General features: G+C 36.2%; 1 protein-coding gene across 14 annotated transcripts in view; it reads right to left on the bottom strand.

Annotated features, from left to right (window-relative positions):
- Positions 1-12,083, bottom strand: part of zmp:0000001200 — a 107,145-nt gene extending 95,062 nt beyond the window's left edge. For all 14 annotated transcript variants that reach the window (XM_087267284.1, XM_087267290.1, XM_087267285.1 and 11 more), the window contains exon 1: positions 11,671-12,083. In XM_087267284.1, coding sequence (XP_087123410.1) covers positions 11,671-11,787 — 117 coding nt within the window. In that variant the 5' untranslated portion in view covers positions 11,788-12,083. The remainder of the gene's footprint in view (positions 1-11,670) is intronic.
- Between the last annotated feature and the right edge of the window lie 871 nt (positions 12,084-12,954).

Here is a 12,954-nt window from a genome sequence, read left to right as displayed (position 1 = left end):
GTGCTCTTAAAAGAGATTAGATCACCCAAAAATAACGATTCCATTATTATTTACTCATCCTTCAGCTTTTATTTCAAACCTTTATGAGTTTCTTTATTCTGTTAAACACACAAAAGAAGATATTTTGTAATAAGTTGGAAACCAAAGACTGTTTTTATTGCGGAAACACAACTCTTTTAATGTGGAGAAAGTTATTCTTAAGACCTTTTGCAATTCATTTATTATAAGTATTTTGTCCATTTTCTTTAATTGTTGGTTTTCTTCACTGTCCATAAAAAACAACAATCGTCTTCAAGGCATCGTTAATTTGTGTTCAAAGATTTTGGGAGTTTCCCTGCAAAGTCTTGCATACTATTACGAACAGCAGGTGTTGAGGATGGCACATAAAATACTAGGAGACAGCACGCGCACAATAAATAAACATGTTGAGTGGATGCTCCTTAGACAATAAGATCTTCCACAAATTGTTATAAATTTACTTTTGTGCCTGAAGCAATTAGGTTATGTAATAAATGTAGTTAATCGATGGACAAATCGATATTTGTTTTTTGTACTTGCTGTTAGGTGTTGATGTTTATAAGTGTGTCATTCTTGTTATACTATATGTAAAGCACCACCATGTCGAAATGAATTGCCCCAAGGGGATTAAAAAAAGTTTTTAAACTAAACTAAAACTAAACCTGTAACCATTGACTTCCATTGCACTTATTTTTCCTACAATAGAAATGCAATGGTTACAGGTTTTTTTACATTGCTAAAGCATCTTTAGTGTTCAAGAGAAGAAAGAAACTCATTAGGGTTTAAACAAGTAAAGGAAGAGTAAATGATGACCATATGGACATTTTGGGGTTTGTAATGGGGTTTTTTAGGGGGTTCAAATTGACCTGAGATGACATTTTAAGCAACTCCACAATCAGCCAGTGTTTCAAACTATGCCAGATTCACAGCAGTAAGCTTATAATAATGTCTTATAATTTAAGTGGAACTAATTTTCTCGGTTTTCATATGATGTTTACGTTATGTCACATCCATATACATACAGAAAAAACAGCCATGGGTCAGTTGGTGTGTCTGTGTGGAGTTTGAATGTTCTCCCTGTGTTGGTGTGGGTTTGGTGTTCCGGTTTCCCCCACAGTCTAAACACATGCGCTATAGGGGAACTGATCAACTAAACTGACCGTAGTGTGTGAATGTGTGTGTGAATGAGTGTGTATGGGTGTTTCCAAGTACTGGGTTGCGGCTGGAAGGGCATCCGCTGTGTAAAACATATGCTGGAATAGTTGGCGGTTCATTCCGCTATGGCGACTCACCCTTGATTAATAAGGGACTAAGCTGAAGGAGAATGAATGAATGAATGAGTTCAGTGAATTGGTGCATCCATCCACCTGATATTGCAGATCAAATGCATAACGAACACAACTGTATGTACAGTTTACACGCCTAAACACATATCTGCGGGTGTCCCTCGACCCCGACACACAATACATCTGTGTTCAGAGCATCATCCATACAAACCAAACACAATCTATCCATTATTCCACAAACACAGAGTGGCGTTTCATACATATGTACATGTATAATGAGGAATGCTGAAAATAATGCTTTCCTGTCTCGTTTCTAGTCCAAACATCAAAATATTCTTAAATCAAAAAGCATTTTTTGACAAACAAAAATGATCTTGTTTTGAGGAATAATGAGTTAAAACAAGCTAAAACTAGTTTTATTAAAACAAGGAAAATAATCTGCTAATGGGGAAGAAAATTAATGTTATTTTCACTTTGAAATAAGATTATTTTGTGTGCTGTGAAATAATTTTTATTTCGTGTATACTGCCAAATATAAATAAGTGGGCGTGGCCAACTAACAATTCCCTTATATTTTCAACAAGAATCAATCACTTAGTTTTAATACTCATGCAATTTTAATTGATGAAAAAATAATTGGTATATATTTTGTAGGTGTGAGAAGATGATTTAAACAGAAATGTTTAGAATAATAATAATAATAATAATAATAACAACAATAATAATAATAATCATAATCATAATATCAATAATAATAATAAAAATTATAATAGTAATAATAATAACAACAATAATAATAAAATAATAATAATAATAATAATAATAATAATTATTATTATTATTATTATTATTATTATAGTAATAAAAATAATAACAACAATAATTTCCAATTCAATTATTATTATTATAATAATAAAATTATAATAGTAATAATAATAATAATAACAATAATAATAATAATAATTACAATAGTAATAATAATAATAATAATAGTAAAAAAATAATAATAAAAATTATTATAGTAATAATAATAATAATAATAATAACAACAACAACAATAATAATAAAATAATAATAATTATTATTATAATAGTAATAACAATAATAACAACAACAATAAATAATAATTATTATTATTATTATTATTGTTATTATTATTAAATTATAATAGTAATAATAATAATAATAATAATAATAATAATAAAAAACAACAACAACAACAACAACAATTACACATAAAACTGTGACAAAGTGGAATTTTTTGTTTGTCTAAAGTCATATTTTGTTTACTGCATTTATATAATTAAAAATAAAATACTAAATAATTCAGTAAGATCAAGTCCTTTTCTTTTATTTAACAGTCAAGCTTATTTATTATATAAAGCCCTTTGTACACATTCTTGTCCCACCGTAAGCTTCATTGAGAGCTCAGATCTGATCATCAGATTCAGAGCGCTCAGACAGAGCATGCTGGGATTAGTTGTGTTTACTGCTTACTGTACACTATACACTCGCTTATACACGTCTTCTGGATCAGAAGGCATCGTGGAGCAATACACATTAATTATATAGAATGAAATCTACACTGTGTGGTCACATGACCTGAAGACATGCAGAGTGTTTAATTCAGCCAATGGAATAATCAAGATATTTTACATCGGGCAGTTCTGATTGAATTCTTTTGTGGCTAAAGTGGAGGGGCTGTTGATGAAGGGGAGGAGCTAATGATGAAGGGGTGGAGTTGGTTATGAAGGGGCAAAGCTGATGATGAAGGGGAGGAGCTGATTATGAAGGGGAGGAGTTGACGATGAAGGGGTGGAGCTGATTATGAAGGGGAGGAGTTGACGATGAAGGGGTGGAGCTGGTTATGAAGGGGAATTGCTGATGATAGAGGGGAGGAGCTGATTATGAAGGGGAGGAGTTGACGATGAAGGGGAGGAGCTGATTATGAAGGGGAGGAGCTGATGATGAAGAGGGGAAGCTGATTGTGAAGGGGGGGAGTTGACGATGAAGGGGAGGAGCTGATTATGAAGAGGAGGGGCTGATTATGAAAGGGAGGGACTGATGATTAAGAGGAAGAGCTGATGGTGCGAGGAGCTGATAGGAAAGGGGAGGAGCTGATTGTGAAGGGAAGGAGTTGACAATGAAGGGGAGGAGCTGATTATGAAGGGGCAGAGCTGATTATGAAGGGGAGGAGCTGATGATGAAGAGGGGGAGCCGATTATGAAAGGGGAGTTGACGATGAAGGGGAGGAGCTGATGATGAAGGGGAGGGGCTGATTATGAAGGGGAGGGGCTGATGATTCAGAGGAAGAGCTGATGGTGGAGAGGAGCTGATAGGAAAGGGGAGGAGCTGATTGTAAAGGGGAGGAGCTGAGATTGAAAGAGAGGAGCTGATGGTGAAGGGGAGGGGGCTGATAGTAAAAGGGAGGAGCTGATGATGAAGAGGAGGGGCTGAAGGTGAAGGAGAGGATCTGATTGTGAAGGGGAGGACTGATGATGAAGTAGAGAAGCTGGTAATGAAGAGGAGGAGCTGAGGATGAAGGAGAGAAGCTGATGGTAAAGGGGAGAGGCTGAAGGTGAAGGGGAGGAGCTGATAGTGACGGGGAGGAGCTGATGATGAAGGGGAGGAGCTAAGATGAAGAGGAGGAGCTGATGGTGAAGGGGAAGGGCTGAATGTGAAGGGGAGGAGCTAAAAGTGAAGAGGAGGAGCTGATGAAGAGAAGGAGCTGATGGTGAAGAAGAGGAGCTGATGGTAAAGGGGAGAGGCTAAAGATGAAGGGGAGGAGCTAATAGTGATGGGGAGCAGCTTATGGTGAAGGAAGGAAGCTGATGGTGAAGGGGAGGAGCTGATGGTGAAGAAGAGGAGCTGATGGTGAAGGGGAGGAGCTGAGGATAAAGGGGAGGAGCTGATGATTTTTGCTAGCCAGTGTTATAGCTCTGTTTAGTTGTTTTTCTCATCAGTGATGCAGATCAGATTTTTATGTTGCATCTAATGTTAATAAATAATGTTTATTACTGTACTTTAGTGTCTTCTGTGTTACCATGGTGGTGTTTAGCAGCTGTGTGAATGACAGTAAACACCTATTAGTAATATGATTGGTTAATGTAAATTTAGTTTTGTTTTCAGAGTCAAAATTAAGTGAGTTTTTTCTTCTTGAAAGCAGCTAAATAATCTGCCAATAGGGTGAGTGGAATAGTCTTATTTCAGAGCAAATACAACATTATTTTCCCCCCATTGTCAGATTATTTTGCTTGTTTTAATGAAAAACTAATTTGACTCATTATTTCTGAAAACAAGCCAATATGTTTTAGAAACAAGACAATAACTCGAAGTAAGTGCGGTGTAGAAACAGCAGGACTACACTATTCCACACAGCTGAAATCACCCTCGTCAGCAGGTTAGACATTAAAACTTGACTTTCCATTGACTCATTTACACAAGTCTGGACTCAAACCACTTCCTGTTGCAGAGGGAGCACCTGAAATGAGCATACTTAGAATACTAGAATACTTAGTAATTAAGCAGTCATTTAGCTGACTTTATCCGCAGAGACTTACGGGTCAGTGCCCTGAAGTTAAGAGTCTTACTCAAGGGCAAACAGGTGAGAGTTCACCGCCTGGGGGATTTAACCCAAACACACTTAAAGGGGCAGTTCACACAAACAATGAAAAGTCCATCATCATTTACTCGTCCTCCACATCGGTTTGAGAATCTTTCTGCTGTTGAACACGAAAGATAATTTGAAGAATGCTGACCATTGACTTACATAGTATTTTTGGTTTGGCTCCTACTATGGATGTCAACATTCTTCAGAGTATCTTGTTTCGTGTTCAACAGACAATAAAAGTTTAACAATGTTTTAGTGTGAGCAAATGCTGAGGACATTTACATTTTTGAGCGAACTGTCCCTTTAAATACCAGTCCAGATCATCCTTAAAGGGGCAGCTCACTCAAAAATGAATGTTGCCTCTTCATTTATTCGCCCACAGCTCATCCAAGATTTATTTTTCCTACAGTAGATCAAGATTTTGAGCTGAATCTATTGTCCTTGGGGATCCATATATATTTTTAATATAAAAACCTGTCACCATTCACTGCCATTATATGAATCACCAAGCAGAGCTGCACAATATTGGAAATAAAAACGACATTGCAGCATTTTATTTTTCTGCAATAAATATTGCCATATTGAGTATAATGTTAAATAAATGGCTCAATTTAGAAAGAATTAATCATTTTAGATTGATTTGGATGATTTTGGAGGGGAGTGCGGCCGCATAAAATATAATAAACCAATCACGAGCGTTGATAAATACAGTGCAGCAAATATACAAAATAAATAAACAGCATGTCATGGATTTCTGAGAGTATTCAGGTGCAAATTGTAGAGTCAAATATTAAATGACAGAGTAAATACCTCATCATTGTAACGCCGGGGAGTGACACCAACAACAGAAGGTAGGATCCAATATGCAGGTTTTAATCACAGTCAGGCAAGCAATGGTCAATACAGGTAAGAACAGGTATGTGAGGGCAAATCCAGAGTCGTAATCGAGGTACAGGCAAAAGGTCGAAAGGCTGGCGGCTAAACAGGATAACTAGGAGACAAAGCTGGGTTCAGACACGGAGAAACAAGACAGGAAGAAACGCGTTGAAATGTCACTTAACAGTAAACAAGACTCGGCAATGTGAATGAGTTTGTGTGCTGCTTAAATACTGTGTGTAATCAGTCTCTGTAACAGGTTTCAGCTGGTGATGTAATCAGGAAGATGAGTGACCAGGCGTGCGTGATTGGAAGAAGTGCATGTATGGAAATGTAGTCCTGGGGAATGCGGAAGTGAAGTTAATGATGAAGAGGAAACCAGCGATCTCCAGTGAATGATCGCTGGTTATCGTAACAATCATATTTAAACATAAATATAATTACAATTTCATTAAGTTCATTTTCCTTCAGGATTTTACAGTGTTCACTGCGGAATGAACCGTCAACTATTTTAGCATGTTTTACACAGCCCTTTCAGCTGCAACCCAGTACTGGGAAACACCCATACACGCTCATTCACACACACACACACACACACACACACACACACACACTCATACACTACGGCAAATTTAGCTGATCAATTCCCCTATAGCGCATGTGTTTGGACTGTGAGGGAAACACCTGGAGGAAACCCACACCAACACGAGGAGAACATGCAAACTCCACACAGAAACACTGACCCAGATGGGACTCGAACCAGCGACCTTCTTGCTGTGAGGCCATAGTGATAACCACTGAGCCACCGTGCTGATTTGTTATTATTCATTCATTAATTTTCTTGTCGGCTTAGTCCCTTTATTAATCCGGGGTCGCCACAGCGGAATGAACCACCAACTTATCTGCACATTATTAAGCAGCGGATGCCCTTCCAAGCCACAAACTATCAAGGGAAACATCCACACACTACGGACAATTTAGCCTATCCAATTCACCTGTACCGCATGTCTTTGGACTGTGGTGGAAACACTCCCACGCGAACGCAGGGAGAACATGCAAACTCCACAAAGAAACGTCAACTGAGCCGAGATCGAACCAGCGACCCAGCGACCTTCTTGCTGTGAAATGACAGCACTACCTACTGCGCCACTGATTTGTTATTATTATAATTATTATTGTTATCATAATTATTATTATTATAAACATTTCTGAAGTATCATCTTCTCACAGATATCAAGTACGTATGAAACAGAAAAAACACTTAAATATACATATGTAAACACTTTAAGGAAATATTAAACAGTTTTTCTCCTTCAAAAATACTAAATATAAACAATTAATATTAATTATTGTATAAATATTGAAACTTTGATCACTTCTAGCTGAAAATATGAAGCAACGGCTGACCATGAATTGGCCACGCCCACTTATCGTGAGAGTGAGGCCACTGTGCCGCCTTTCTTTAAGTTAGAAATTGAGGATTTTGTGCACTCGAAATAGGATTTTTGCTGCTTGTTCACGCTACTACTACTACTTAAAATGAGCTGAAGCAACACAGTTCTGGAAATTTTGGGGGGAACTTAATTGTTTCATGTTCAATCTATTTAAATGAGTTACTTTAACTTAATGGATTTGTGTTGGGACAGCATGAATGAACTGTGCATAAGTTTTACAGTGTGCTTTCTAGAGCAGTCGCAGGCATAAAGAACACATGCAAGGGATACATTTATGGTTAAAATTTAAAAGAAGGGGGGTGATGGTGGCGCAGTGGGTAGCACAATCATCCCACAGCGAGAAGGTCACATGATCGAGCCCCGGCTGGGTCAGTTGGCATCTCTGTGTGAAGTTTGCATGTTGGCGTTGGTTTCCTCCAGGTGCTTCAGTTTTATGGAGTTAGTTTTGTTTCTTTATTATTTAATCAAAAATATTTCGTTTTAAAGAAAAACTAAGCATGTAGCAATTAAAAAATAAAACAACTCGCATGTAACTGCATAACATGGCAATAGTTGATTTTTTGCAGTGTGAATTTTTTTAAATAAATGTTGTTTTTTTATTATTTGAAATCTTACATTTTTAAGTGCATTGTACCTAATTTTGGACAAAAACTTCATATGTTTGTTTGAATAATAAAGACACAAAATTAACCCCGCCGTTCATGGGTTCTAAACTTTTCAACTCACAAGTAAAACATTTCAACCTGCAAGCAAAGACTCTAGATGTGCAATAAATGACAGCAGAAAACAGAGCAAAATTAATGAGTGTGCAATAAAATTTGTGGTAACTGCATCATAGGACAATTGTTTATTTTTTACAATCCAAAATATTTTATTATCATTGACATAAGTTTTTTTTAATTTTTTCTTTGAAATCTTTTTTATTTTTAATTGCTACATACTTAATTTTTCTTTAAAACTAAATATTTTTGATGGAATAATATAAGGAAACAAAACTAACTCCATACGGTTTCCCCCACAGTCCAAACACATGCGCTATAGGGGAATTGGGTAAGCTAAATTGGCTGTAGTGTATATGTGTGTGAATGTGTGTATGGGTGTTTCCCAGTACCGGGTTGCAGTTGGAAGGGCATCCACTGTGTAACATATTCTGAATAAGTTGACGGTTCATTCCCCTGTGGCAGCCCCTGATTAATAAAGTGACTAAGCCGAAAAGAAATCACCGAAAAAAGTCTCCACAAATCATGCATGTTTTCAACTGTGGTCAGCTACACTGTAAACAAATGCATGGCTGCACACAAATCAATAACAAATTTAAGTTGATTGAACATAAAATATTACGTTTATTGTTGTTTAAGCTTGTTTTAAATACGTAGTTTGAACAAGCAGCACAAATCATGGTGATATCGATGCTGAAACACGAATATCACAGCACGGACTCAGCTTAAAATCATCTTTAATGAAGAAAAAGAAACATCCTGGATGACTTGCGGGTGAGTAAACGAACAGGACATTTTCACTTGTGGGTGAACTATCCCTTCAGGCACTGTATATCCACTATTTTGTAGTGTGCACTCCTCCAGAAATAAATGCACTGCCTTTCTCTCTCACATCCTCTCCATGATACAGAAATAATAAATCACACATAGGAGCGACCCGACCGCATGTGTTTCTGACTCTCCTTCCCTGTCAACAGCTTGGATGAAGTCCATTTCTGTGTCCAAAACAATGTAGGAAAGTGGGAACCATCGTTCAGGATAATATCGCACACACCCAACAAAACATATATCAGTTCTCCCTGCAAAAAAAGTCCATGACAATTGGCCAAACAGTGCACAGATCAGACTTTTGAGTCCAGTTTTTCAGTGTGATCATACTTACTAGTAACATTAGTGTATCTCAATTACTTACTAGAAATGTAAAGTAAGGGATTATTTATAGATAATTTACAGTAAATACAATTGATTATAATATACTTGCCTTATTTAGAGCTTGCAAAGAATAGCCAGCTTTTATACACTCACGGGCCACTTTATTAGGTACACCTGTCCTACTGCTTGTTAACGCTAATTCCTAATCAGCCAATCACACGGCAGCAACTCAATGCTTTTAACCCGAAATCTGCAGCAACTGCGTGATGCTATCATGTCAATATGGAGGGAAACCACTGTACCACAATATTTCCAGTATCTTGTTGAATCTGAAGGATTAAGGCAGTTCTGAAGGCAAAATGGGTCCAACCTGGTACTAGCAAGGTGTACCTAATAAAGTGGCCAGTAAATGTATATTGAACCTATATTGCTTATGCTACTTTGAATTGTCGGTCTGAAATCTCATGCAAGAATGACTTCAAAATAAAAATCGGACTATTCATTTGAGGTAAAGTTAGTTTAATATTCGCAGATTTGTTCAGTGATAACTTGTGACACGGCCCCAATATATATACATTTCCCACACTACTTTCAATATCGCTCTGACATTGACTACAAGACAACATTATCACTACTGTGTGTGAACAGTGTTGCACTTAAATAGTCATTAACATGATTTCCCTGTTTAGAGCTTGCAGAGAATACTTTTATTTACTGACCCTACATTGCTTATGATGCTACTTTTTTAATATTTAGTCTGAAATGGGATGCAAGAATGACTTCAAAACAACATTAGCACTGTTTAATTGACCGTGTAAAATGTTGTAGTCTGATAGTCATTGGCTAATCATGTGATTTCACTATTTATAACTTGCAAAGAACACTTTTCTGAAATGATAGGTTATTATTATGGGAGAAAGTCTGAATGTGCGAGTATAAAAGAGCAATTCCTGCATTATGGATGTGACATTTGCTGTAAAATCTTAAAACATTAATTCACAGAGAAAGTATATGCTGACATTATATTGAAACATGTTTATATTTTCCAAAACTACTAACCACAGAGTCATGGGAGCAGAAAAATGTCAATTTTTTTATATGTAAATGAGGAAAAAAAGACATGTGACCAAAGAAGTAAGCAAGTTTACACTACATACAACATACTAAATAGAAATTCTGAGAATTAAACTGCACAGCCCAAACACACACACAATAATAATAATGACACTAACCCTAATCAAAAGGATAAGAGTTGCTCACTGTAGAACAAACATGATTGATTTCATTAGATTTTGCATTTATGAGGAAAATTCTTAGTTATGGATGTGACAGATGTGAAATTGGCACTTGTGTGACTTTAGTAAATCAAATATAATAGTTTGAAAACTGACAGAGACATTATAAGTAGCCTTTTAAAGTAGGCTTCTATAAAAATACAAGCCTACACAACACACTCTGAGAGAGTTTTGCGTTTTTGGTGAAAACGTATTCATATTTTTTGTTTATTGCGAGGTTGACATTTGCATGGAATTAATCAATTTTAGGCTTTAATTAAGGAGAAAGTCTAAATGTGTGAATATAAAACCAACTTTACCCTGATATATATTTAGATTATATTAGATTCAACTTTATTGTCATTACACATGTACAAGTACAATGCAACGAAATGCATATATACCATTTACCCCGCTTTGTTGAATATTCAGTCAGTATTAGCATTATCTAATTGATTGTAATCAATGCTGTACTCTGACAGTCATCAGCTGCTGATGTGTTTGCACCATTTATAACTTGCAAAGAACACTTTTTTTGATATTATAGTCTATTATTAAGGGAGAAAGTCTGAATGCGTGCATATAAAAGAGCAGTTCCAGCATTATGGATGTGAAATTTGGTGTAAAACCTTAAAATATAAATTCACAGAGAAAGTTTATGTTGACTTTTTATTGAAATATCTGTTGATATTTTCCAGAACAACTAACCACAGAGTTATGGGATAAAAAAAAATCAATCTGTCAGTATATTTTATATTTTAAATGAGAAAAAAAAGACATGTGACCAAAGAAGTTAGCAAGTTTACAGTATATACAACATACTTAATAGAAATACTGAGAATTAAACTGCACAGCCATTAATGACAACATCAACAACAATAATAATATATTATAATGCAAACTTAAGTATACATAATACTAACCCTAATGAAAACAATAATAGAGTTGCTTATTATAGAACAGAAATTATTAATTTTATTTTATTTTGCATTTATGAGGAACAAGCTTAGTTATGGATGTGACAGATGTGAAACTGGCACTTGTGTGACTTTAGTGAAAAAATATAATAGCTAAAAACACTGACAAAGCCTTTATAAGTAGCCTTTTAAAGTGGGCTACTGAAAAAATACAAGCCTAAGTTACTCAACACACTTTGAAAAGGTTTTGCTATTTTGGTGAAAACTTATTATTTTTCAGGGAAAGGTTGACATTTGCCTGCAATTGCTCAACTTTACCTCCGTTTAACCCCACAGCAGCAGCAGAATAGTCAGATTTACTCACCACCAGCACGGATCCCCGCACCGCCTCCGACACGCTCTGCCGCAGCTCCGCCGCCGTTCCCGGTTTACTGAGCCCGCGAGTGAACCTCCGGGTCTCGGCATGCGCCAGGGTGGACATCCCGCACTACAAACTCTCATTAACTTCCAGCTGACAGCTCAATAAATAAAATAAAAACGTTAAATATCCGCTTTCTCATCCGCTCAGACTACACGCGCGCATTGTTTACGCGTTGAGATATTTAAAAAGCGCGTGTCCGACAGTTCACCGACATGCTCAGATGGACGGTTTAATATCCTCCCGCTGCTTTAAAGTCTCCGGGGAGTTTTGTCGGTGTAAACGAAGCACTTTCCCGTGCTGTCATGCTCTCACGCGCCGCCGTAATCTCCCTCTCCTGTCCCGACAGCGATTTGTACGAATTCTACTACGGCGAAGTCTTGCTGTTTAATATTCATGAGCAAACCAATACATTCGTGATACGTCACTCTAAAGGTATGAATTATTCATGATTACACTAGAAGTCTTTCCTTGGTTAATTAATTTATTTATTTACATGACATAATAATAATAAACAGTACAATGTTTATTAATCATAGTTTAACATTTGCTAAGATATTATTATTAAAATCTAAAATTATTTGTGTTAACATTAACCTAGTTAAAGAGATAGTTCACCCAAAATTAAACATTTACTCAATATTTACTCACCCTGAAGTGGTTTTGAAGCTTTGTGAGTTTCTTCCATCTGTTGAACACTAAAGAAGATATTTTGAAGAATGATGAAAACCTGTTTGACTTCTATAGTAGAAAAAATAAACACTATCGTCGTCAATGGTTTCAGGTTTACACCTTTGCTAAAATAAATCTTATTTTGTGTTCAACAGAAGAAATAAACTAAGTTTAAAACAAGTAAATGGAGAGTAAATGATGACAGAATCTTTATTTTTGGGTGAACAATCCCTTTAATTGCCTGTTAATTAAAATGTTAACTGTGTGAGTTAACTAACAACGAACAACTTTATTTTCATTAACTAACCTTTAACCAGATGAATAAACACTGTAATTAATTTATTGTTTGTTCATGTTAGTCAATATATGATCTAACATTAACCAATATAACCTTATTAATAAAGTGTTACCTTATTCATAAGCAGCCTTCGCACCCAATGTGTATGCGTGACTAATTAATATTCATGAGCTGAGCTCTCGCCATAGTAGGACTCGTACATTGGCTTCAGCGACTGGTTCATTTAATACCTGCACACACTACGGAATACAGGGGATTCC

This window comes from Danio rerio, chromosome 9 (assembly GCF_052040795.2).
Source record: "Danio rerio strain M-AB ecotype USA chromosome 9, GRCz13ab, whole genome shotgun sequence".
Taxonomy (NCBI): domain Eukaryota; kingdom Metazoa; phylum Chordata; class Actinopteri; order Cypriniformes; family Danionidae; genus Danio; species Danio rerio.
This window is presented reverse-complemented; position numbering and strand designations above follow the sequence as displayed.